This window comes from Rattus norvegicus, chromosome 12 (genome assembly GCF_036323735.1).
Source record: "Rattus norvegicus strain BN/NHsdMcwi chromosome 12, GRCr8, whole genome shotgun sequence".
In the NCBI taxonomy this organism is placed as follows: domain Eukaryota; kingdom Metazoa; phylum Chordata; class Mammalia; order Rodentia; family Muridae; genus Rattus; species Rattus norvegicus.
The window spans coordinates 40,414,728-40,442,491 of NC_086030.1; the positions used below are offsets into that span (position 1 = coordinate 40,414,728).

General features: G+C 45.9%; 1 protein-coding gene across 33 annotated transcripts in view; it reads right to left on the bottom strand.

Annotated features, from left to right (window-relative positions):
- Positions 1 to 27,764, bottom strand: part of Atxn2 (ataxin 2) — a 96,239-nt gene that overhangs the window by 1,071 nt on the left and 67,404 nt on the right. For 4 of the 33 annotated variants that reach the window (XM_063271193.1, XM_063271186.1, XM_063271181.1 and 1 more), the window contains 11 exons: positions 27,418 to 27,488; positions 21,408 to 21,712; positions 20,058 to 20,121; positions 19,219 to 19,371; positions 18,799 to 18,865; positions 13,239 to 13,426; positions 12,476 to 12,608; positions 9,300 to 9,353; positions 4,216 to 4,361; positions 3,485 to 3,712; positions 124 to 1,705 (listed from right to left, as the gene is read on the bottom strand). In XM_063271193.1, the coding sequence (XP_063127263.1) occupies positions 1,436 to 1,705; positions 3,485 to 3,712; positions 4,216 to 4,361; positions 9,300 to 9,353; positions 12,476 to 12,608; positions 13,239 to 13,426; positions 18,799 to 18,865; positions 19,219 to 19,371; positions 20,058 to 20,121; positions 21,408 to 21,712; positions 27,418 to 27,488 (1,679 nt within the window). In that variant the 3' untranslated portion in view covers positions 124 to 1,435. The other 29 variants (XM_063271202.1, XM_063271196.1, XM_039090149.2 and 26 more) reach the window with 17 other exon arrangements.

The following is a 27,764-nucleotide window of genomic DNA, read 5'->3' on the forward strand; positions in this document are numbered from 1 at the left end:
AAGGTGAAGAAGAAAAGTCATTTGGTCAGCACCTCTTCAGAGAGCACACCCGGCCTGCCTCCATTCCCTGGGGTCTGCCTCCCACAGCAGCAGGAGTCAACACAAACACACACTAACTGGGTATCAGTTTTTAAAACTTTTTTTATTTTTTAATTTTTTTTTAGTTTTTATTTTATATTATCTACAAAGTAAAAGTTTTCCCTTAACTTAAAAGTTGAATCACTGTAGACAGTGATCGCCTCATCAAACTTGATTTATAAATAATAATCCGTCAGTTTGGCGGTAAGAATTTACTGAACTTCTGTCAAGTTTAGTAAAAGGGCGTTCCAAGTCTTGATTTTTTTTTTTTTAAAGCGGTAATAGCAGCAAGAATCACTCTTGTTACTTCTGTTGCTAGCTGATGTGTTCATGACTCTCAAGGGCCATTAAAAAATAAATAACTTCCAGTTTCAGCAAGCAGAGCTGGGTACTTGAGGACCCTGCAACAGCACATGGAGTTATGGAACAGCCACAAGTCCCTACATGCCTCTACTCGGTCCAGAACATCCTCCACTGCAAGTGAACTGTTAGCATTCCTACCGATGTTAAATCAGTGTATCTTTTTTAAAAAAAAAAACAAAATAAATGAAGTTCTAGTTTTCTGTGCTTCCAGTTGGCAGAAGCAGTAGAAGGGAGGAGGGGATTTGGCCTTTCGGTTCCTCCAGGGCAGACTTACAACTGCTGTTGGTGGTGGGCTTGTACTGTAAAAAAGAAAAGTGGCTATTTAAACAACACAGGACTGCTGCCCACCAGCCTAGTGTCTGTCTGCAGCACGTGACTGTCAACTGCTCTTGTGCTAGCTGAGTAAGGCCAGAGGTTTAATGCTGCCCTCTCTCCCCCAGCTGCAGCCAAGGTGGGGTTGGGGAGGGAGGGAAGGGGAGGTGAGGAGAAACAAACCAGTCAGACGTAAAACCACTTCAGATACAAGTCCTGGACTTGCTGCTTGTGGAGCACAGGCCTTCACTCCCCCTCCCACTAATGCTAGCCAAGCACCACTGCTTTCCAAGTCACAGGGAAGACAGGTGTCGTCACAGTAGCCATCCAGTACGAGACATCATGGGTGTCCTGTGTCCAGGCACAGGCTGGGGCTAAAACTACACTCAAACCAGTCCGCAATCAGCACGTGCTCATCAGTGTTCTTCTCCAAGCTACAATCAAACTTGGCCATGGGCATAAACCCCCCACATCAGCCTATAAAGGACTCGGGAAGGAACACGCGTGCCCTATCCAGCCTATCATACATAACCAGGAAGGCCAACTGAGTCCTCGGCATGCATCAGCTACCCAGAATGAGGCTGCTGCTTCTCAAGCCAACCCTGATACCAGCAGAACACACACAGATTCTGATGCTCCCTGACCGTCACGATCCCTCCTGTGCACACTTGGTCGGGCCTTGCTAGTCAGGTTTGCAGCCTGAAGCACTGGTCCTGCCTGCCATTCTACCTCTGCGAGCAGAACTCGGGGTGCCCCGGCGGCCCCTGCACACACACGCCTCACCTGAAGGGTGCGTCATATAGGGGAAATGCGCTGTTGTCGAGACTGGAATGGGCTGTAGTGCACTTTGAGCGAGGGCGGCCTGGGGACCGCCGGGTGGCTGTGTCGTCATAAGCATCATTGGCGCATGGGCAGTTGGATGAGAAGGAACCATTCCTGACTGTACATGAGCCTGAAACAGAGAGCTCTTTTACGCATACAGGCAACATCTCCTTCTTAAACAACAAGTCAACTATTCCTTTCATTGGACTAGGGCTCAAGAAGGGGCAAGATGGACTTCTTGGGTCACTGTGAGGTAGATCCTGCAGGGATAAATGGGGAAGTTGGCTACAGCCTCCTAGTCCCCAACATGTCTGCTCAGATTACCACACAGGGTAAGGTCTTCACCAAAAGCAGGCCTCTATTAGGTTGGGAAGGGCACTTTCTTAGCTATGGCGCATGGCCAAAGATATCAATGCCCCTTTCAAGTCAGAAAGCCTGACAAGGGCCTGCAGGGGGGCAGCCTCCCCAGCACCCTCAGCAGCTTCCTGAGTCTCCTCTTCCGCCCTTCCCCAGTCATGATGGGTTCCCCAAAGTAGGGTGAAGTGGCACTTAGGCCCCTCCCTTTAAAAGCTTAGCTGATGGAGCAGAGGCTGCAGTTACTGGCTCCACTGAGATGATGTCAGAGAGTGATCTGAAGTTGGATCAACCCGGTGCTCCATATCAAGTGGCAACAAAGTTAAGTTAGAAAGGTGATGTCAGCTAACGGGGTTGGTAAGCTCGACCTCGGCTCTGCAGGGAGTGGGCCGAGCAGGAAGAAGCTGCTTCCTGCCTCCCATCCTGTGCACCGCTCTAGACCATCACACCAGCAAAGCACTGGTTCACACCTCCAAACAGGCCTGTGGCTCTCTGCTTTCCCTATATTAGCCTCTTACTCTCTGACAAAACACATAAGTGAGGTTTGGGGTGAGCCCATCTTACACATAAATTCACAACCTCTGCTGGACACTCACAGGACCCTGATTCTCTTAAGTCTCACTCCACCAAAGCACACTGACCAAACTGGCTGCCCTCCCCACTGTTGCCAGCCAATCAACAGGAGTATATTCTAGGGGAAGGACAGTAACAAGCTAGCCTTCTGCAAGAGACCCAACTACACGGCATCTTTAGCTCACACCTTGCCAGAGCCTCACTGGCACACTGAGACAGGAAATAGAATCATTCAGTAACTCTTCTAAGTGAGACCCACCTCAGGGAACCATGATCAAAAATAGCAGAAACATCTGATGCAGCCACCGTACGCTAACAGCTATAGAGAGGGCCTCTCCATGGCCCTGGGCTGCCCTGGCTCTATCAGCAACCACACCTTTCAACCTCAGACCTTACACTGGGGGTAAGAAAACTCCAGATGATCCTGGGGCTACTCTGGAGCTTCAGTTCCACTGCACCATAGTCCAAGGCCCGAGCTCAGGAAGCACAGTACAGGATAACAGCAGAGGTAACCAGGCAAAACAACTGGGACACTTCTCAGAATTCCTGTGACTAACTCAAGCTAACAGGCCCAGTGCAGTCCCCCTCAGAGAGCTGAGAACCGCTGCCTGCCACCCTGCTCTCGGGCTCTCACATGTGCGTGTGTAGAGGTGTCTGTATGTGTACACATATACACAGTGGTGAAGCTAGAGAGACGGAGCGAAGCAGACACAGAAAGGAAAGGACTGGGGTGCATTCCAGACTCAGAGTTTTAGGTCTCAGCTGGGAAATGCTAAATCACAATTTCACTGATCCATCACAAAATCATAGCAACATTCACTGAGGGCCAGAAGATCACGTACTAAGCAGGAAAGGGGCAGACAGGCAGATGGCACCACACACAGGGTTTCCTGGCTTGGGGAGCAACTGGCTCCTTGCTGCTTATCTGACCACCACCACTCCCTATGTGGCCTTCACAAAAACTTGGCTAGTGCTGGTTTACCTGAGGTACGTGGGCCATGTGGGGTGGGGTGGTGTATGCCGGCTGAACATGAGAAGGATGGATGGTGAAGACTGTCTGTGGTGCTGCTGGGAAACTGCTCTGTGGAGACTGTGTATTAGAGGCAGGTGTCATGGAAGGTGGTGTTGGTGCCAGCCCCGCGTGATAAATGGCCGACTGCTGCTGTGGACTGGCCAGGTGAAGAGCCTGGGCGGCCTGGTGCTGATGGTGCTGTAAAGCAATAGGAAACTTCTTCACTGAGAAGCCACTGGGGTCAGAGCATCATAGAGTGACAGCAACAGGCCAGCACATCCCACCACACCCCAGGGAGGTGAGAAGGGAGAGCACAGGCATGCCCTGACCAGAGGGTCTTTTCTGGAACTCGAGCCCAAGTCTCAGTTGGGCAGTTACAAGCCCAAACAAGGCCTTAACTGTCCTCATTAGCACGTGTGACTGAGGAAGCCAACAGAAGGCAGCATTATGGCTTGGTTTCAAGAATGAAATTCCAGAGTGCTTTATACTTAACTAAGAGCCTTTTAACACTTCTGTTTCTGGCATTCACCCTTAGGGAATGGCCTACCTCGACGCACATTTTCAAGACCTCCCCTGTACCCACAACAGCTCGCAGCTGCTTGAGGATGGTGGCCCTGATCACACGGAGTCTTGTAAGTAAAGTGGCAGGGACAAGCGAGCAAGGGAGCAGCTGTGCACGCACAGGTCAGGCCTCTGCTTACCTGAACAGGACTGGGTGCAGGATGACTTCCACCATGCTGGCTTTGTTGCTGTCCGGTGGGAGTGGCCGAAGGCTGAGGATGTGGAGGGTGTGGATGCAGGGTGGCATTAGGATGTGCGTACTGCTGAGCGAGGGAGCCGGTGGAAACTGGGGTGAGAGGAAAAGGAATGTGTACAATTGACACACATCGATGACCCCTGCCAGCCCACCTATGCCTAATTTACAGTGCTTTCCTGACCACTGCAGTATAACTCATTCCACTGCCATTCTCTGAAGCCCTGTACAGCAGGCCCAGTCTAGTCCGAAAAATAGATGGAAGGGCTCTGCCGGACAAGGCCAGCATGTGACCCATATGCTATAGCTCTACACACTGCGCTAACACTGAGTCAGTTTGACTTTACTCAGACAGTCCCTGTTTCTCTTGGAGGCTTAGGTAGAAACAACTCCAACAGACACACACTGGCCCAAATGAAGACAGTGCAGCCTCTCTTACAAGGTCGGCATCTGATTACCTCACCATGCTACTGCCCAGGAATGGTCCCTGTGCACAAGCCATCTCAGTCAGTCACATGCCCACTTCACTATTCGGTCCCCGCTGAGGATCTCCTAATCAAGGCCTGGAGAGGAGACTGTCCGCCCCGCCCTGTTATCTAGAACAACACCAAAGCAACAGCTTTTTAACATCTCTTTAATGTGACCACAAAGACAGACCCGGAGGCAGCTCTTTGTCCATCTAGGAGGATAAACAAGGAGATCAAGTGTTAAGTGAACCATGCCTTTACAGAGCATCATGCTGAGAATGGAAGCCAGGGAAGGCCTCACTCTACTGAGTCTGGGTAGCTCAGGGCACCAAGCACCAACTAAACATCAAGCAGAAACTGAACTGCTCTCAGGACGCACATCTCATCTGAGCCCTTAGCTCTCCACAGCCACGCCCACACACAGATGTTGCCACAGTTTCATGCACTTTGGGTAACATGTCAGCAAACACTGATATGGTGTGACAGAGAAGCAAAACCACTTAGGGTCAGCACCAAAGCTCCCAGAATAGCCAGCATGGAGGACTCTGGCTGCATGCCAGCTAAGTAAGGGACAGGGAACATTCCTGAGATGTCACAGTGCAGGGCAGGGCATCCTATTTCCAATGTGTGGTCTTGAATGGCGAATGCATCTGAGAGGACAAAGCAGAGTGCCCGAGCTGGCATGGCCTTTGTATCCAACCACCAAGGCCACAGCTCCCACCAATGTCCCTCAGTATCCAGCTGAGACTGATGAAGGCAACTGTGCTCAGAACCTTTGAAAGCTTCCGGGACACAAATGTGTGTCCACACACAGGTGGGTCAACAGATGTGTAATGAGAACACCAAGCAGCATAATGTCACAATGTTTCAGGGAGTCAGGGAGAGCAGTCTGTCTTCTAACTTGCTGATTGTTAAAAGCCACGCATGACCATATAGCACTTAAAACTACTTGTTTTTAGAGATAGGGTCTGCTAATGTAGACTAGGTTGCTGGATGGTGATAACTGGTCCAAATGTCTCATTTTAAAACCACAAACATTAAAACCCCACCCAGTGTTTATCAAGTGTTTCCTTAAAACAATGTTAAGTCCCAGTGAGGTAAAGCAATCCTAGATGTCTACTTATGGGGTCTCATAAAGATAGTGGGTACAGAAGCTCAAGCTCTAAAATTCCATTAGCAATGAATTCCTAAGTATTCAGATTAGAAAGGAGTTTTTAAAAAGTAAACAAAAGGCTGGAGACACAGCCAGTGCAGAGCTTTGCACAGAAGGCCCTGAGCTCCAGTCCCAGAACAGCGGGCAAACAACAAACCACCCTGAAGGGAGCTCTAGTGAATGCTGTGCCACCACCACCACGGGAGCAGAGCCACTGCAGCGACAGAATTATGTCTGTCAAGTCTCAGAAGGACATTTGTCAACAGGGAAAATGCAAAGTCTTGACACTGTCGTCTGGAAAGAGAATTAAAAGATTTTTTTCCCCTTGTTCCTTCTTCCTCTATAGCTTGATGGCCTGGAACCCACCATCCCTGAGATTCCAAGTAGATTCACACCAGGACACCATATCCAGCCAGGATCGGGACCAAACAGCTTTAGTACTCACTCACTCACAGTTTATGCTGAGGATTGAAGCCAGAGCCTCCAGCACACTAAGCACACAGTCTACCAATGAGCTATGCTCTCAGCCATGTTCTTAAGAGTTTGTAATTAATTAGAGGCAGGGATTGGTAGAACCCAAGCTTCCCAAAAGCCTGACAAGCAGCTGAAAATGACCTTAAGAGTTTTTAATTTTTTTTTATTCATATGAGTTCACAGACACACCAGAAGATGTTGTGACACACAGATGGCTGTGAGCTACCGTGTGGTTGCTGGGATTTGAACTCAGGACCTCTGGAAGAGCAGTCAGTGCTCTTAACCACTGAGCTATCTCTCTAGCCTGACCTTGGACTTCTAAGAGGCTCTCCGACCTTAGCTCCTCATGTGGTGGGGTCATAATCTGGCTACCACATTCAGTTTTGAATTTAATTATATATATAAGGACATTTAAAGGCTCTTAAAAACCTTAAAATTATTATTGGTGTGTGTGTGTGTGTGTGTGTGTGTGTGTGTGTGTGTGTGTGTGTGTGTGTGTGTGTGTAGGCGGGCACACGCGCGCGCCAGGGGATGGAGTGGAGGAAGGTTACATGGCTCTCTGTGCAAGTCAGCAGAGGAGGTTGTCTCTTTCTGCTTTTATGTGGATTCTGGAGATGAAACTCTAAGCCATCTTGCTGGCCCTATCACACATCTTTTAACAAGTTTTCTTTATTGTATGCATATGAGTGTTTTGTCTGTGCAACACACATGTGTGCAGTGCTCACAGAGACCAGAGGAGAGTACTGGATCCCATGGAACTGGAGTTACAGATGGCTGTGAGCAGCCACAAGGGTGCTGGGAACCAAGCCTGAGTCCTCAGCAGAAGTGAGCACTGCTGACCTGCTGAGGCCCACAAGCATGCACTCTAACATAACACAGCAGTCAGGAGCACCCACAGAAGTGTTTTCATCCGCTCACTTTGTGTGGCTCAGAGTCTAAAAACAAGCACCTTATGTGACCCTTTCCCCGTGAATAAAATATGAAAAACTGGGGAAATGGGAATCTAAAACTGTAATTCGACCAACAGCAAAGCTAAGTGCAGTAAAAAGTGAGGAGAGGGGAAATTATAAAAACAACAAAGAAAGCAGAGATGGGGAAGGTGAACAAGAACAGAATTCTAGAATAATGAGCAAGGCTTTCAGCTAAGGGCAGGATTAAATGGTTTTCTGCTCTACGCTAGAAATACCATGAATCCTCTCAGAAGCTCTGAAACCGCTGTTTGCTAAACCACTACTTACAAGGCTTGCGGCCTCCATGAGAGCTGGGTGAGGTGAGGACAAAGTGCTTCCTGACTTAAGTGTTTAAAATTCTAAATACGTCAAATCTTTTTATCATTAACTGCATTCCAGAAACAGTCTCCTGAGTCAAGATGTTAAGAGAAGCAAATTCAGTCCCCAGGGCCAGATGTTTAATCTGTAAATAGGTTCTCTCATTTTGACCCTGGATGCACAAGTCACTGCAAACACTGAAAATAAGCAAAACAGGATCCACCACCTTCAGTAATAATTCCAAAGGGAATTATTATTATTATTATTTTCTTTTCTTTTCTTTTTTTCGGAGCTGGGGACCAAACCCAGGGCCTTGCGCTTGCTAGGCAAACGCTCTACCACTGAGCTAAATCCCCAACCCCGTATTATTATTATTATTATTACTCCTCCTCAAGGAGCAAATTCTAGGGAGTAGAGGGGATAGAAGACATCAAACTTAGCCCAGGCAAAATGGCAGTGGTCGAGGGACAGAACACTGTGGTGACTAAAATCCCCAACAACAGCTGCTGGCTTTGGTGCTGACTCCTCTCATGAGGAAGCTATGTTCAGGCTATCAGTGCTTAGGGATGGTGACTCAAGACCTTTTAGCCATCTGCCAGGGGAATGACTGTGACCATAACAGGGCCAGCAAGATGGTAAAGAGACCTCAAACTATGTCCTTAAAGTCGTCATGTACATTCTCAACAAGTCTCCTTTTCTAAGAGCGTCTGAAAGGACACCATCTGTTAACTTATCCCAGGCACCAAAAAGCAGCAACTAATTTTGGCTCGGCACAATTAATGAAAACTTAAGGTAAAAATATTTCCAAAACCCTGCATCTGATGATGAGTAGCCATTCCAAAATAGCCCGACATTTAGTCCTTAATTTAAGAACATTAAGTCTTAATGTCTGCTAGAACTCATGTTTCATACAAAGTGACTTCAGCAACATACATTTCTAAAAGGTCTCTCAGTAATTAGTCTACCAAAGCTGCTTCATTTTAAAACACTGCCCTGAAAATAGGAAAAATCCATCTACCAAGTTAACCTAGGGAAGGGGGCAGCCTATGGGCTTCAAGGCCTGCGCTTTGGGGCCTTCGGCACTGAAGGACGCTCTGGGCACCACGGATGTATCTGCTCCCCGTACTTTAAGCTTCTACTCATGCAATCCCAGATCAGACAGAAACGGACTAACTGCTTCATCTTCTTGTGCTACAGGAATCTCACTAAGGACTCTTCTCTGTAGTCCCAGGCACTATAAACTAGTGCTTTAAAGTCTACACAAGCTTGTAAAATTGTTCAGAAAAGGCTCCCCTGAATGAGGAAAACACGAGGTATTTCCCACACAGCTACACTCTTGCGTTGTATTCAGACTGCTTCCGGAAAGATCTGATTCCTGACTCCAAGAATTCTTAAGCTAAGGCATAGTTCTTCTGTCAAAGCTGAATTATACAAACAGAGCCACAATTCTCTACTTTTCCTTTTTTCTTTTGTACTAGGGAATGAACTCCGGGCCTGGTGCATGCTAGAGCAAGAACTACCACCACTGTGCCACACCCCAGCCCAGACATGCACACTTTGATTCTGTCTGGTAGAAAGAAAATATTCTCCAACAAGTTAGCTACTTTAACATGTATCCCTTAAATAGTGTTTACTGTGTAATTAAAATTAGTATAAAAACCCAACTCACTGGCAAAGTAGAAAGAAGGGCTTGTCTCCTTGTTGTATGGTAATTTGGGACATGCTGAATTTGGGAAATAGAAAGGTAAATTAGCCTCTTGAGGTGTGCACTGCTGATGTTCTGGAAAGGCCGACATATTCAGTGCTCTTTTGTATTCCCGCACGATTCGCTTATACAGGGGTGACCAGCACTGTAAGTAAGCATTGCTGCAGAGATTTACAAGCGAACAGGACTGAACCGCAAGGCTTTCCTTCTGTACTGAGGTAGCAAGTCCGCACGCTGACTTGCTTAAATAAAAAGAATAAGATTATTATCTGATAGAGAACCATTAACTGATACAAAGACCAACATGGCATCCATCAAACAGCCTTGACATAAGCAAGGTACCCAGATAAAACAGTATTTAAGCAAATTCATGATACATAACTTTTCACAGCAACACAATCGTCACCACAGGCCCTTGGGTAGTAAATCCCAAGGTTCATGATATAAAAATAAGAATGTAAGTATTACACTATTCATACTAAAATGTGTCTGTCTAAAGGGCCTAATTAAAGCATCTGGGAGAATACATGACTATTAAGAAGCAGATGTCAGGCAGGAGGATTATGGGAATCCTATGTCTTTATGCTTATTGTACTAAAAACTTGTCTGCTATGCATATTAACATATTTAGTTGCTGTGCTATGCACACCTCTAATCCTAGCACGTGGGAGGCAGAAGCAGGTGGATCTCTGAAATTCAAGGCCAGCCTGGCCTATCTAGCAAGCTCAAGGACAGCTGGGGCTATATAGAGACCCTGTCTTTTTGGAGGAGTGGAAGTGGGGACAGTAAGAACACATTCAGTTCTTCTGGCTGACCTGTCTGTCAGTCAGACAGCTCTATCATTGTTTCTGAAAATGAAACCATGGCAGTAATATCAACTCAGATGAGCAGGACACTGGATATGAGGAAAACAGAGGTTACAGTGACCACTTGGGGGTGGGGGCAGAGACAACAAGGTGAGTCTGTGAATGGAAGTCCTTCCTCAGAAAGAGTACAAGGTGACAACACATAGTCCGCCTTGACCACACCAGTAACAATCAACAAAACAAAAACAAAAACAAAAACAAAAAAGCAAACCAGCAGCTGGACTGAGGACAAAGCCGCACTACATTGTAAATCAACATCCTCAAGTATCTGATTTCTTGGGTTATAGAAAATGCATACTTTTCCAAGAAAACGAACACAAAAGTAGCATTTCCATACAACAACTTCCAAACAGTATGTACGTTTAGCCTAACTGGTCCATGGAGCAGCCGAAGTAACTGAAACGACTGACAAGGCAAACCTGTGACTGTGGGAGAACCCCAAACAATTCCTTTCCTAGTGTGTGTTTGACATCAGACCTACATGACAAAGGCAAATCCAGATCAGCAGCCCCAGGGAGGCAGCTTCTGCACAGCCCTGCACTGGCAGCCACAAAGTGCTGTTCCTAAAAGCACTAGAATCTTCAGCTCCAAAGTCTCCCCCTAGTCCAACGGGGCCGAGAACAGCAGAACGGAGGCCTCTCCTACTTCCGAAGCATGCAGTTGGCAGCAGTGTCCGAACAATGGAAGAGCTTCAACCGAGTCTTTTAATAATCTGGAAAACTGTGGAAACGCATGCAGGGTGCAGGAAAGCCAGGAAGAGACAGCACCAGGGCCTTCCACACAAGGTCTGATGTAATCCCAGGGAGTACAACTGAACACAGGCTGGAGGACAGACACATCATGGTCGAACTATAAATGAGACCAGGCTGTCCCTTTATAAATCAGATTTCAGGAGGACTTTTATCTGAGACAGGTCTTGCTCTACCACTAAAACTGGTCTCAGTGCCTGATCCTCCTTTTTCATGATGTCCACAGGGCTGAGATCTACAGGCCCTCGCCCATGCCGGGCCAATGGACTGACTGCTTGGAAGATATTTTCTAAAATACAGCAGCACTTGCCCTACTCTTTATTTCAAATGCCGAGCACACACTGAGGACGATGGTAGTGACAGTGATCTCATTAAACTCTGTGTTAATGAGAAGAAGCAGACCTCAGGTTTCTTTTTTACAAAGGCAACTGTTTGCATGGCATGTATCCTAAGTATCTTAATGTATCCTAACTATTAATCTACCCTGGTGACAGGTGTGCGCCTGCTCGGTACTCATGTGATCACAAACAGGGAGAACGCTCAGGGTAGACAACGTTACTCTTTCAAGTGTTTTCCAGAACACAGAATCTTAACTGTCCGCATATGGTCATTTAAGGCAACAAACTGAAAAGATTAGACAGTGTCTGTACATCTGCAGGCACTCACACCGTCAGATCCACGGTGTACACTTCTCAACTGGATCAATTACCCAAACTTATCTAACATTCCAAAGAATTCAAATGCCACTAGGAAGAATGTGTGTTAAGTTTGGTATAGTGCTTCAAGTTGGGAGTAATTTAAGGTGACTGTACAAAGCACACAGCACGCCATAAGGCGATCCGACCCTACCTGGTAAGACGTGGCAAGTAGGAAGGAGGACTATACCCTTTCTTTCCTGCAAGGCTGAGGCAGGATAAGCAGAATGACCTGGGGCAGAAAGGAAGGAAAGTACATCTTTCCCCCAAAGATGCTTTCTCATTACACATCATCAGTTGTTTTGTTTTGTTTAATAACAGGGTCTTGCTATATAGCCCCGACTACCCTGGACTTGCTTTGTAGACCAGGCTGGCCTCGAACTCACAGAGACCCGCCTGCCCCCAACCCCAGAGTGCTAGGATTGAAGGTGCGCACCACCACGCCCAGCTTATCTCATCATTTATGAAAGGAAAAGCGTATCCGACAGAGGAAGTGCAGGTACAACGTAGAAATAAACTGCCAATACGTCAGACATAAGTTTGCTTTAAGACTCTCAACACTCACTGTCACAAAGAGTCAGGTTATTTTTACTCCTTGTTTTCTGAGGTCTCCATGTTGCCCGGGCTTGTCTCTCACTCCTTGGCTCAAACGATACTGTACTTTAGTCTGTCCACCACCACTAGTAGCCAGAATAGTCACACCACTACACCTCCCTCCCTCCCTCCTTCCCTCCCTCCCTCCCTCAAGCTATTCTTAAACAGAGTATCTTCACAATGCTTTAAAACAACTCTAGTCATACACACAGAAAAGACAATAAAATGATTCCTACCATACATGGCATGCGTCTGCTCGTGAGCCCCGAACTGAGCAGCTGAAGACGACACTAAACCAGGCTGAGCATGTGCTGGTGGTGCCATCATCCTGGCATTACCTTGTATGACAGGACTGTACACATGAGGATGCTGTATTTAAACAAAAGAACATTATACCAAAATGAACGATGAGAATTCTAGTTAAGACTCTTTTTTAAAGATTCACTCTGTGTGTGCATGTGTGCGTGTGCGTGCTGGGTTGTGTATGTGCAGTGCTGGAAGGGGTCTGAACAGCTACGTGGTGCTGGGAACCAAGCCTGGGCCCTATCACTAGCAGGAAACACTACTGGGTCCAGTCCCTTCCGATTCCTGACTTGATGGTTCCCAGAAACATTTCAGAGTTCTATTTCTCAACGCTTCCTTTTCAAATTTTTTTCTTTTTACGATTTATTTTATGTGGCTATGCCTAGTATTTGTGCTTTTTATGAGTACAGATGCCCATGGAGATCAAAGGATCTTCTGAAATAGGTATGAGGACAATGAACCCAGGGGGGTCATCTGCAAGAGCAGCACCTGCCCTCTGCAACCAGCCCCAAGTGCACCAGGCATGGCATATGGTTTAAAACATGCAAAAATAATCATACACATAAAAAAGAAAGCCATTTAAAAGGCCCCAACTCCTTAACTATCTGATAGCATAAAACAAAGCCAAAAGACCCATAAACACATAAACAGTAGAAATGAGATGCTTCTGTAAAGAGTGAACGAGTTCGGCCTTACCTGAGACTGATAATGCGGCACGTGCTGGACCAAAGGCTGGTTGGGAAACTGCTGAGGGCTGTAGGCAACGTACTGCGTGGAGTAAGCGGCGGGCGGGGTGGCAACGATAGGCGGCCCTGCTGCGGAGGCAGGGTGCATCATGGTGCTTTGATGGTGCTGCTCTTGTCGCTGTTGGGGCATATTTGGTACTGCAGGAGAGAAAGGGACGCATTGAAAGGGAATGACACCTCCTGGGTACACTGCATGCACCTGTGTGGGTGGTCTACAAGGCTGTGTGACTAGACTCTGAGCCTGCCTTCCAAAAGCTGTCTTACCCAGCTCCCACCCCTCTCCAGCTGCTCTGAGCGATTCCCCTCAGCTTCAGGCATGTGATTGAGCCTTCAGGTTTAGCTGTGGAGCGATTTCCCTTATGTTGTAGCTTTCATAAGATACGGCATTAGGATGGGAGGAGGAAGAGACCATAGGGACTAACACTCCAAATTATAACGTTTAAGAAGTTCACGAAAGGCTCCATCCCGAAGAAAAACAGATGACAAAAAAGCCAATACCAATCCACACCCGTCACTCCACTCCTGCTTTACTCCCATCCAGTTTGTATTTTGTCAGAGCCATTATTAAGCTTTGGACCTCTGGAACTAAACAGGCCCACCACTGAGCTACAGGCCCAGCCCAGCTCTCCTTCATTTCATCTAAAATCATACAGTACCAAGTCCACCAAGTAGCAGATTTCTTTTTTTTTTTTTTTTTTTGGTTCTTTTTTTCAGAGCTGGGGACCGAACCCAGGGCCTTGCGCTTCCTAGGCAAGCGCTCTATCACTGAGCTAAATCCCCAACCCCCAAGTAGCAGATTTCTAATCAACAACGCCACCCAACACTACACAAAAAGAACTGCTGTGTCTTCCATACCCCTGAATGGGTTCCTTTTCCTGACACCAGCTAAGAGCTGAGCACACCTTTAGTCCCAACACCCAGGACACAGAGGCCAGAAGACCATGTACTGCCCACAAACGCCCTCTGTGTCACTGTGCACTTCCTCCCAGGACATCACATCAACTGTAGCCGTCAGGTCTGTTTGCTAACTGCAGAGGAACTGCATGCCACAGTCACAGAGAACATGGAACATGGCTTCTTTACTCAGGCAACAGAGCTAAAGCAACTGTTAGTGTCTATGTGTTTGTTTTAAATATTTAAAAAGTTGGCTGAATACTTAATGAAAATGCTACTTTATCTATTTAGAAAGTAAACCTGAAAATAGAAGAAATCAGTATTATGAAAAATTTCCCAAAATAATATTGACAGTCCGTACATTAGAAAAAGGAAAGGAAATTTGATTGAGTGGGGAAAACCCATAAACCTAAATATTACTTTTATCAAAGAAAAATTTGCCTAGTTAATCTCAGTAAAGTCTCTTCACTGTAGGTTGATGTCCTTATGCAGGTGAGGGCAGGTACAGGATAGAACAAGGCCTGTCATTGGAGGAGAAGGCAAGATGGGCGGGAGCAAAGTTTTAGGCAGAGGAGGACAGAGCAAGGAGGAAGAACTGAGAGAACATGGCGGCAGATGTTAAGATTCCTCTCTGAACATATTACAGAATGTTATGATTATTCTTAAGGGATGGATGTGTACAGGATTTTGTGTTGTCTAGATGGACAAACTATATCTTATCAATTGGACCAGAGGATATTGTGTGATGTGTTCTTTCACGTGGAAACTTAACTGAGTTCAAGATGCACTGGGCCCGCCACAGAATTGGGATGTGTATGCTGGCTGTCGTGGTAGAAACCAGCCCAGAGAGCTGTGAGTGAGGGCGGGGCAGCCTGACAGGGTGCTGTGTTGTGATGGCTCGAGGACTGCCCGGGTCAGAAAGTAGATGAGTGCAGTGTGGAGCTGCTGAGAGAAATTAGTGTTAGTTCCAATGGCCCGCTGGAGCCAGAACTAGCGAGAGCGCAACTGCCAAGGTATGCACAGGAACCGGTTTTTACTGCAACACGTTGGCACTTTTGTTAAAGCTTTATGTGGTGTCCTAGGCCTAGGCCCATGCCCAGCAGCACATGGACCAGCAGAGACCGCGCACACCTACCCTTGAGGCACAGGGAGGTGGAGACAGACAAGGACAACAGACATTCAAGGTCCTCAGCTTTTGAGGCTGGTTGGGGATCCATAACCTCTGCAAAATAAATACTCTAAACAGAGCAAAACAAGACACAACCTAGTCATGGATGCCTGCCCTCCACAAAGACATTCATCTTAGACGACACTTTATATAAACCATATTTTACCATTTCACGTCACTGGCTTTCTATCAGAACAATTTTGCCCAACGGAGGCCATGTTGCAGTATCTGGAGGCCGCCTTTGTCACCCTAATCAAGTAAAGGGAAGTACGACTACTAGGTCTAGTGACTGCTAATAAGCGCCCTCAGTCAACAAGCGCCTTCTCCCACTGTAGAAAAGAACACCAGTTACCGATGCCAACGGCAGCAAGCATCAGGAGTTTACTTCAGCCTTTGCAGTGTGGTGTGCCCATGAAGCTCAGTACATGAGGCAAGATCAGAAGTTCAAATCCACACAGCTACAGAGAGCACTGGAAGCTGGAGTAGGCTCAATGACTCTGGTTGCGCGTGTGTGTGATCTCCTTTTTGGTAATTCCCTGACAGGCATGTTCTCACAGGATGCATGAAAGGAAGGTGTGATTGATGGCAAGAGGAACCTGACATGATTTTATGCAGAGATTCACTGCCATGCAAGAAAGCGTGGCTTACCGACTTCGTATATTTGGAAAATGCTAGAAGTATCTTTGCCCAGCACCTCCATTTGTTCAGTAGCAGCACAGCAGTACGGGAATTACAGAGGCAGGGATGGCTACTTCCCAGGACTTTCTGGGTTTTGCCTTAGAAGATAGAAACTGTTATGTTCTTGGAATAGCAGTTTAAGACGCAGAACCTATGGAAATGCACGAGGTCCTCCATTTATGCACAGAACAAGTTTATCCCTATTCTCCCTCTGTGAAGGGCGAGACTCTCTAGGTCAACTTCTGACTTTACGGGGTGCTAGCCGGAGAGACAAGGATGCAGTTCCTCACGCTGATAATGCCCAGACATACAGCGCACTATTTTTATCCTGGAGACGGCCTGACAAAGAAGCAAGACGCATGACTGTGCTTCCTTGTAGCTCATGCGAACTCTGCCTCAGGATAATGCAAAGTCTAAGGACGTAAAGCTTTGCAACACACGAAGTCTTGGCTGGAAAGCCAAGATGGATGAAAGGAGTGCTACCGCGTCACAGCGCACGGCAAATGGCAGAACCTGGGGCGACAGCATGCTCATCTATGGCAGCAGCACAGGCAGGAAGTAGCTACAGAAGGCATGTGGCATGCAGAGACGGGGGAGATGGACAAAGGGTGTCATGTAACTCAAGGTGATCTTATGCTCCTGACTCGAACTCCTGATCCTTCTGCCTCCGTTTCCCAAGTGTTGGATTACAGATACGTGCAATACAGTTACAGCTGATCACAAGGAGAGATGACACGACACGTCCGCGTAAGAACAGACACCGTTCACAGCACAGCACAAACTGAAAGACCAACTACAACTACAAACTCAAACTACAGCCTGTGACTGCAGCATGACTTTCCCGCTTCCTGGAACACAGGCAGAGGGTAAGGCTACCCTGGGCAACTTAAAGACTCTCTTTTCCCTTCCTCCTCCTTCCCTCCCTCCCTTTACCTAAATCACTATATATAAGGCCCCGGGTTCAATGTTCAATCCTCAGAAATACCATCAATATCAGAAAAACAAACTAACCCAACAAACCCATCAAAAACAAACAAACAAAACCCAAAAAACTAAAAACAAAACCAAAAAACTAACTATCACCACCACCACCAAACCTTTGTCCTGGAAATTACTACTATGTAGTAATAACACTTTCTAGGACTGGAGGCTCATAAGACTCCTTTAAACTAACACTACTCAGGGATGCAGTTAACAGGAGTGATATGCTGGAAAAAACTAAAGCCAACCAACAACACACTGGAGGGGACAGCAAAAGACACACAGAACAAAAGCTGTAATAAAAGAGCTGCACTGAGCTGTGTGCAGAGCAGGAGAGAACTCGTGGGTCCACACTGTGGTGCTTCTGCATAGGAACAGGGAGGGTGCTGCTCAGAGCAGCATACAGCCACCTAGAACTCAGTTCCAGGACAGCCAGTGCCCTCTCCCCTCAGGGCTCTGGGGCCTTATCTACACAGCAAGTTCAAGGAGGCCAGCCTGGCTACAGGAGAATCTCCTCAGTGGTAAAGAACAGACAGTGTGGTGGGGTATGCGCCTTTAATTCCAGGTATTACAGAGGCAGAGGATTGCTGAGTTTGAGGTTAACCTGGTCTACATAACCAGTTCCAGACCAGTCAGGGTTACACAATGAGACTATGTCTGAAAACAATTCCAAATAAACCACAAACAAAAAAAAATTCTGTTAAATTTTCATTTTAGACTTCAGGTTGAAATTTCTAAAATTCATTGATCCTGAACAGAGGCTGGAAAGATGGCTTATCAGTTCAGGCACCTGATGTCACAGAGGATCAGAGCTCAGGTTCCCAGCATGTGCACATGACGGCTCCCAACTGTCTGGGATTCTGGTTCCCGAGCTTCTACTGTCCTCCATGCGTCATACAGTCAAGCACAAACGTGCTGGCAAAGTGTCATGTACAGACAACAGAAATAATACTGTAACTATCTGTAGTGGATGAGTGCTCTGCCTGCACGCCTGTCGGGACACTGTATAGCTGGTGCGTGGAGGCCAGAGAGGGCACTAGGCTCCTTGAGTCTGCAGGTTACGAGGCAGCACGTGGGCTGGATGCCAAGCCTTGCTCGGTCCTCTGCAAGAGCAGCAAGCACTCTTGACCAATGATCAAGTCTCCAGCCTCAAAAGACAGCTTCAAAAAGAAGGCCAGGTTTAATCCCAGCACTTGGGGGCAGGCAGATGTAAGCAAGTTCCAGGCTAACCAAGACTACAAAGTGAAAGGGAGAGACTATGTGTGTGGTGGTAGTGGTGGTGGTGGAAGAAGGCGATGGGGATGGGCTGGGACATTTTTTTGGCAAGACGGCTCAGTAGAAAAGGTTCTTGTGGCCAAATCTGATGACCTAAGTTTGATCCTCAGAACCCACAAGGTGAACTCCTACAGTGCTCTTTTTAATCTCCATGCATACCAAGTGCACACATGCACATACTCACACACCACATACTAAGTATATATATATATATATATATATATATATATATATATATATATATGTATATATATATATCCCCTCACATGAGTACCATGTGCTATCTGCTCAAGAGTCACCTGAATACTCACATTGGCCATCAGAAGTGAACACACACCCTGTGAATTGAATACTCACACTGGCCATGAGAAGTGAACACACACCCTGTGAACACTCACACTGGCCATCCGAAGTGAACACACACCCTGTGAATTCAAGCTGCAGTCAACTACTCAGTGCACAGTGGTACTTAGCTCATGCACACATAGGCACACACAGGCAGGGCTATTCTCACCTTTACCTGCTCTATATGTCTTGGCTTGGTTCACTGGCATGGGCGTCATAGGTATTGGGTATAAAGGCTTGAGGGAATTGAAAACACATCATTAGATTCATATGGTAACAATATATCCTATCACTGTCTTTTAATGTTATCTGGCCTGTGTTTTCCTGATTCCCTATGAGCTATTCAAATTAAAATAATACCCATAACCAAAAGGAACAACTCTGGCCTACAGTAAATGTAAGCCATTTTTCTGAGAATTAGCTCTAAAACTCAGATCCACATGCTAATGATACAGCACACCAAGCCCTCCCCACCCACCACCCACTCTTACCCCTCCCTGCTATCAGGTATCCACTCAGTACCAACCCAGGACCCCTGTGCTAAATGCAAGCTATGGTAGTCCAGCAAATCCTAACCCATGGAACTTACCTGCACGCCTGGGCTCACTGGGACAGGGTACATCATATTGGGTGCAAAGCACACAGGCTGCGTGTACACTGGAGCTGGCTGCTGATGACCCACCATGGACGGGCTGGGCTGGGCTTGAGGCCGAGGCGACGTTGGGGTAGTAGAAGGCTTTGGCTACAAAACAGAATTCAGTGTCAACCACGTCAAGATAAAAGCAACTATGAAAACAATCTTTACAGCAGCCTCCCTAGTGGTTTTGCCAGTACATATCTAACTAGCACTTTGTATTCAAAACACAAAACAAAACAAACAAAACACCCAGAGTCTAGCATTGAAGTAGCTGATTCAGTTTCCAGGGATTAAAACAGGGAAAACTAAGGCTGCAGACATTTCTCAGTGTTAAGGGCTGTCATAAGCAGATTTGGTATCAGAACTGTGTTTTACAAGGAACCAGAAAAGGTCTATTTTTTTCTTTTTCATTTTTGTGGTTTTGGGCACGGTCTCACTGTGTGGCCCACACTGACCAAACTCATGACCCTTTTGCCCCAGTCTCCTGCTTGCTAAGATTACAGGCATGCTCTACCACACCTCCCTGAGGAAATGTTTCCAAAGGGCAGGAAACAGATTCTCTTCTGTGCAGTCAGTGGGACCGGCAGCCTCACTAATCATCCAGCTTACATTCCGAGCTGCTCTTCAGAGCCTCCGTTCTCACAGCTGCACAGCGAACACTGGCAAGCTCGGGGAGGACAGGCTGTCTCAGCGTCCTACAGCTGGGCTCAGTCAGATGGGAGCACAGGAAAAAAGCCATGAAGACCACCCTGAATCTCCGCAGAAACTCGCTATAGAGGGCTATCGCTTACCTGAGAGAAAGAACGAGGGTTGAACTCCTTTGCATTGGGATTCAAAGTCGACTTCCTAACTTGCCTAAGTGAGAAAGAAAACAACAGGCAGGTCAGTGAAACATCATGGAACCCACGGCTTTCACAACTCTGCCACAGCCATCAGCTTTCAAAGGATTGCTAACATAGGTCATATTTGTGTAATTCTCTGTTTCAGTCTCCTTCACTGAAACACACACGTCTGCTGCTCAATCTGATGAAGAGAGTAATCATACAAGAACAAATTCAAACCAAAGAAACCACATCCCTCAAAAGCAATCAAGGAATATTCCAACTGAGAACACAGTAGCCCCATGGAAAACAGCCTTAAAAGGGTGCCTGACGGGGTTAAGGAACAGCCAAGCAGCTGCCCCTCCGAAGGACTGGGGTTTAATCCCTCAATTGATAACTGGTTTCAGCCACCTAACACCCTCTTGTGGCCTCTGAAGGTACAGCAAGTGTGTAGTGTACAGACGGACATGTAGACAACAGACGGACACGCAGACAAAGCACAGAAAATTAATCCACTTTAAAAACCCCAATGCTTAATACGAGTGCATAGTATTTCTAATTGTTTTTCTTTAAAGATTGGGCTTTGCAATAGATCAAGGCTGGCCTCACACTTAGGATCCACAGCCTCAGCTGCTCAAGTGCTGTGTTAACAAAATCCTTCCTTCCACCAGGCACCAATTATAAATGTATCAAGATTTTTTAATCACATGCCTTGGGAAAGACCACTGCTCCAGTAAAATTATTTTTCTGCAAATCAAGAATAAACAGTCACAGGTTGGGGATTTAGCTCAGTGGTAGAGCGCTTGCGTAGCAAGCGCAAGGCCCTGAGTTCGGTCCCCAGCTCCGGGGAAAAAAAAGAATAAACAGTCACTCTAAACCTGCCATGCTAAAAGTTCAAGTACAATTAGGGTTTTTTTCGTTATCCAGAACACAAAAAAGGAGTTGTGATTAAGTCTGAGGCTAACCCACTAGTCTATTTAAGTGCTTTAATACGGCAGATGCACAGAAATAAGGTTTATAAAAATGTGCTTATCAACTAAACATTTCCTCAACTGGGGCAGCACACAGTCCTTGCAAACTGCAGGGTAGGCAGAACCTGAGTCCCAAGACAGGGCTTTCAGATTTAAACTGTCTGTACACAAGTAGCATTTCTTACCGTCACAGCTACATACAAAACAGAATGGTAACAATGCTAAGAATTCAATGACTAGATTCAGCTACGAGTTCTAAAGCAAGTCTCTGTAACGGTTACTCTGCGAAAACAAACTCCTTAAAGCACACTACTTGGAGAGAGGATGTGCTGAGGCCCAGGCTACTAACTCGGTTGTGTCTTTCCGCTCTTCTCGGTCATCCTTCTCTTGTTTGCAGGCCGGACTGGAAGTCTGCACCCCCTGGGACGTGACCTCAGGCCCCCTCTTGTGCTCTGCATTACTAAGCACAGAAGGGGAGGCGCTGGGGCTGTTGGTCTTGCTGCTGCTGCTGGTGCAGCTGCTGCTGCCACTGTCAATGAAGCTGTCCTTAGCACTTGCTTCCGTTTTGTCTTTCATCAAATCTCGTGACTTTTCTCCTTCTCTGTTTTTGCTTAGTAGTTGATCCATAGATTCAGACGTAGAACTTGGCTGTAACTAAATATAAGAAATAATTTCCCATAAGTATAAGCAAAGGAGTGTGAATAGGTTTTCTGTTACTGGTTTCAGAAAATGACCTTTTTGGTTGATCTGTCTGTCTGTCGAGACAGGGTCTCTGTGTGTAGGAACTCCCTACGTAGACCAGGCTGGCCCTGAACTCACTATGATCTGCCTTCCTCTGCCTCCTGGAAGGAGGAAGGAACTGAAGGCCACCATGCCCGACTCAGATTATGTCTTTTTAAGGCACAAAAACCAAAATAACATACAATACAACTTTAGCAACCAGTATCCAAGACTCAAGAGCTAGTTATTAGCCAGGCTGACCATGGTGGTGTAAGCCTTTAGTCTCAGCACTCAGGAAGCAGGTGCAGGTCTGTGAGTTGTAGGCCACTTTGGTTTCCACATATTGAGTTCCAGGAAAGCAGGGCTATGTACAGAGACCCTGTCTCAACGTCCCACACCTGCCTCCCCCAAGGCACAAACAAAAGGCTTAGTTATTAAACTGATGGTGGCTCATGCCTGCAATTTCAGAATTTCAGAGGCAGAAATAGGTCTGCTGGGCGTCGCAGGCCGTCCTGGGCAACAGAGATTCTGTTTCAGGAAAAGGAAGGAAAAGTTAAGTATTTACCAGCGGCCCGCAACACCAGCACTGTGTGGCTGATGGAACAAGATGCGACAGTTCTGACCCCTGCCTCAGGGAGGTGGAAGGCTACCACGCAAGACAGAGAGAAAAAGCAGCCTCCACTAAGGAGCAGGAGATGGCATATGCTCAGAGTACATCATAGACATTTATATAAATGTGCTTATGGAACCTAGTACAATACTCAGTAACCATACAACAGTTTAAAAAGTAGGACTGGAGTGATGGCTCAGTACATACTTGCCCTTTCTGTTCTTGCAGGTTCAGTACCCAGGACCTGCATGGTCACAATCTCTACAATTCTAGTTTCAAGGGATCTGGTGTCCTCTTTGGGCTCCATAGGTACCAGGCACAAATGTAGTACACTTACACATTCAGGCAAAACACCAAACACATAAAACAAAACTGAATCTTCATGAAAATGCAAAGGAAAGGGCCTGAAAAGGTGACCTCAAGGACCGGAACCCATGTAAAAGTAGAATAAAGAGCTAATTCAAAGTCCTCCTGCCTCTGCGCGCGCGCGCGCACACACACACACACACACACACACACACACACACACACACACACACACGAGTATTTTCCATTTCTATTCTTATAATGGCAAATTACCTACAGATCCAAACTGCTTATGTTATTTCTTAATCCACACGATATAGGTTCTTTAATGGACATCTTATAAATGGCAAGCCCATGGAGAAAACAAAGTACAATTAAAATTCTGTAGAGAAGGGTTATGTGTGTTCGGTGGGACAGAACTCAATTAGTCCACAGTAAGCACAGAGCTAAACCCTACCCAAAACCAAGCCTTTCTGTAACTCAAAGAAAAAAACTTGTCAAGACCCAGTCTCTACCCTTCCCTCCTCTGCCTGGGACGTCCCTTAGGCAATACCCTGAGCGCACAGTGCTTCAAGCAAAACCTTTACCTCCATAATCTACAAAGCATTAACCCACCAGACCTAGGAAGTCTCCATATAAAACTTCCAGCACTCAGCTATGCTGCAGAGTGGAGACTGCTCTCAAGAGAAAGAAGGGCAGTTCAGGACAAAACCTACATGTCATGTCACAATGGCGGCTGAACTCGTCTGCACTCCCCTTAACCTAAGCCTTTCATTTCCCAGTCACCTAGTTTCCTGGGCAGCTGACTTAACTTCACCAACTCAGTTTCCTGATGCACACACAGCAGGCAGCGACAGAAACTGCTTTACAGTATCACTGTGACAGGAGGGGCTGGGACAGAAGCAGGGGAAAGGGTCTGAAACTCAGGAATCACTGAATGTAAACAACCGACAAGATTTCGCATTTAGAGCAATTAAAATTCAAACACGGCATTGGAACCCCTGCTCTACTTCCTAGCATTTACTCATTGGCCAGGAACTCAAAAAAAGAAAGAAAAGGTATGATCAACTCCTAGAGACCAACTCCTAATGCCATTGCTACCTAAGCTTTTATTTTTTTTTAAGATTTATTCTATGTATGAGTACACTGTCGCTGTCTTCAGACACACCAGAAGAGGGCATCAGATCCCATTACAGATGGTTGTGAGTCACCATGTGGTTGCTGGGAATTGAACTCAGGACCTCTGGAAGAGCAGTCGGTGCTCTTAATCTCTGAGTCTCTCCAGTCCACTACCTAAACTTTAAACAATTAAGCACTAAATTTTTTTTAATTAAACAAAAATTTTAAAAAATTAAATTAAGTTAAATAAAAAGAATTTGATAAGACCTCAACTAAGCAACAATGCTGTACCTGAATATCCCAGAAAAGGAACAAACAACAAACTAAGCTCAAATCAAAGCTGGAAAAAAACAATGAAAATAGGACAGGGAAAAAGAACAGATGATGCAGAGCTGCGTGACAGACACAGCCTAAGACTGAGTGTGAGCCTCACATAGTTAAGGGGAACCACATAGACGAGAGCTCCCCAGCAAGTCTAAAGAAAGCAGTTAAGTACTGTGATCCTCAGGAGAGTTAAACACCAAACTCCCAAAGCCTCTGACCTCACCAGCATCCTCATTCTTACTCACACTTACCCATACACACACACCCCTACAATTTAAATAAAAAAAAATATATATGTATATGTATGTATACACACACACACACACACACACACACACACACGCTTATTTTAGACAAGATATATATACATGCACACTCAGATACCCACTTAACTCTGTCAGAATGGCAGTCATTAGAAACAAACAGCAAATAGTAGTGAAGATGTGGAAAAAAGAGAACCCCCTCTTTCTCCCACCAGAGAACAATTCAGGTGAGAATGTAAAGTTGCCCAGTTCTGTGGACTAAAAACAATAGTGGGCTGGAAAGATGGTTCAGTGGTTAAGAGCACTGGCTGGTTCTCCCAGGAAACCTGGTTCAATTCCCAGCTCCCACATGGGCTCATGCTTACCAACTGTCTGCAAGTTCAGCTCCAGAGCATCTGCACGTGTACACACACACACACACACACACACACACACACACACACACACACGCAAATAAAAAATATAAAGTATATCTTGAAAAAAAACCCGAAATCCTAAAAACTTAAAAACAGACCTGCCATTTGACCCAGCCATTCTTCTCAAAGGACTGCAAACCTAAGTGCCACTGAGAGTCTTCCTCATCAACACAGCTTCAGTGCTATTCCCAGCAGCTACTACACAACAACCGAGGTGACTATGCACAGAGGAGAGACTAACAAGAATGTGGCATGTAGGGCTGGGGATTTAGCTCAGTGGTAGAGCGTTTGCCTAGCAAGCACAAGGCCCTGGGTTCGGTCCCCAGCTCCAAAAAAAAGAAGAAGAAAAAAAAAAAAAAAGAATGTGGCATGTATGCTCTTGGATTTATTAATCCAAAAAATTGTATCCTTTACAGGAAAATAAATATAACAGGAGAGTACCAGATTAAGCAAATTAACTCAGAAAAGACAATTAGTGCATGTTTCCTCTCATTTGTGAGCTTTAAGATTTAATACAGACATATTAAAACATGATGTTTCCTTCTAGATAGCTAAACTTTGAGACTCCCTGAGCTGGTATTTAATACAATTTGGTGGGGAGGATGGATGGATGGCTCAGTGGTTAAGGGCATGTACTCTTCTCTCCCAGAGGATAGAGTATGGCTTCCAGCACCCAGGCCAGGGAACATTAGTTAGCTCTAGACAAATACCACCCCACTGGTCCCTGTGAATACCTCCACTCTAACACACAGATACATATGCATATAATTAAAATAATAAAAATAAAAAACAGCAGTGTAGGGAGAGATGGCTCAAGTGGTTAAAAGCACTGACTGCTCTTCCAGAGGTCCTGAGTTCACTTCCCAGCAACCACATGGTGGCTCATAACCATCTGTAATGGGATCCGATGCCCTCTTCTGGTGTGTCTGAAGAGAGCAACAGTGTACTCACATACATAACCTAAGTAAATAATTCTTAAAACAAAAACAAACAAAAACCCAACAGTATAGAATTCAAAGGATAAAAAGTTACTGGTCTAAAATGTAATTTGGGAGGAAGGAGAGATGATTCAGTGGTTAAAGAGCACTGGCTGCTCTTTCAGAGGACCCAGGATCAATTCCCAGCATGCACATGGCTGCTCACAATGCTTTTAACGACAGTTCCGGGAGATTCAACATCCTCACACATACATACATGCAGGGAAAACACCAATGCACATAAAGTAAAAACAAAGAAACCATTTTAAAAAATTAAATTAATTTGGTATTTACACTAAAGCTTTTTTTTTTTTTTTTTTTTTGGTTCTTTTTTTTTCGGAACTGGGGACCGAACCCAGGGCCTTGCGCTTCCTAGGTAAGCGCTCTACCACTGAGCTAAATCCCCAGCCCCTTACACTAAAGCTTTTTGTAGATTTTGTGTGGAAGAATGACAAAGTAACCCAGGAGGGCTCTAGAAGCTTGTCTTAGGATAGAAGTGAGATTTATAGGAACACTCTCACCAAGGGAATTCAGGCCTGGGGTCAAGCCTCAGCCCCCAAAAGCATGAATGAATAAGAGAATGAGTTACATCGGGCTGGAGAGATGGCTCAGCGGTTAAGAGCACCCGACTGCTCTTCCAGAGATCATGAGTTCAATTCCCAGCAACCACATGGTGGCTCACAACCATCTGTAAAGAGATCTGATGCCCTCTTCTGGTGTATCTGAAGACAGCTACAGTGTACTTATATATATAATAAATGAATAAATTAAAAAAAAATTAGAATGAGTTACATCTTCTACTGCACACACTACAAGTACTGACAGGGTCAATTCTCAACCTTAGACCTAGGAAGCAGTGAGCTCTAGTGTGTCAGCTTCCAAAGTAAGATATCCTTTCATTTGCTACCTGCAGTCTTGGTATACACACACACACACACACACACACACACACACACACACACACACACACCCCAAACAAAAACCTTGTGATTTCAAATTTTTGTACTTAGAACAGAGAAAGACATCTTTAAGAGTAATTGTGAAAGGGCTAGAAAGACAGCTCAGTGGTTAACAGTGTTTGCTGTTCTTCCAGAGAATCCAAATTCACTTTCTAACACCCTCTTCAGGCAGCCCACTGTTGCCTTTAACCCCATCTCCAAGGGACGACAGCTGGCCTCGGAGGGCATTTGAACTACTATGTACATATCAACTCACAGACAGACAGGCAGACCAGACCAGATGGCATGCACGCACATACATACACACACATTTAAACCCTGTGGGCTAGAAAGAGACATTAGTGGTTAAGAGCACTGGCTGCCCTTCCAGAGGACCTGGGTTCAGGACCCAGAACCTACATGGTGGTTCATGACCATCTGCAACTCCAGTTCCAGGAAATCCAGTGCCCTCTTCTGGTCTCACAGGACACCAGGCAGACCCGTGCCCAAATGCATAATGCATACATAAACAACAGCTGAAAAACAATTAGTTTGTTGCACAAATGACTTAAAATGACAGTGTGCGTGCATGTGTGTGCACTTTAAGAACATGCTTTTGTGAACTGGTCATTTAAAATCACCAACTGCTATTTTTTTTAATTCTAACCAATCAATACAGAACTTACCCTAAAATCATTCTTAAACTTCTTTAAATCATCGATCTGTTTTCTGTGTTCAGAGATAACTGGTGACACACCTGTAAAACCGAAACCTGTTAGATCCCAAGTCTCCTCTAACCTTAAACGTAAAACTGTTAAGTACGGAATGTTAGAAAGGAGAGCAGAGGCCACTTGTGTTGGTGCACGACTATAGCAGCTTTAATCATAGCACTGGGGTGAGGGGAGGAGATAAGAAACGAGAGGAGAGGGCTGAAGAGATGGCTCAGCGGTTAAGAGCACTGACTGCTCTTCCAGAGGTCCTGAGTTCAAACCCCAGCAACCACATGGTGGCTCACAACCATCTGTAATGGGAT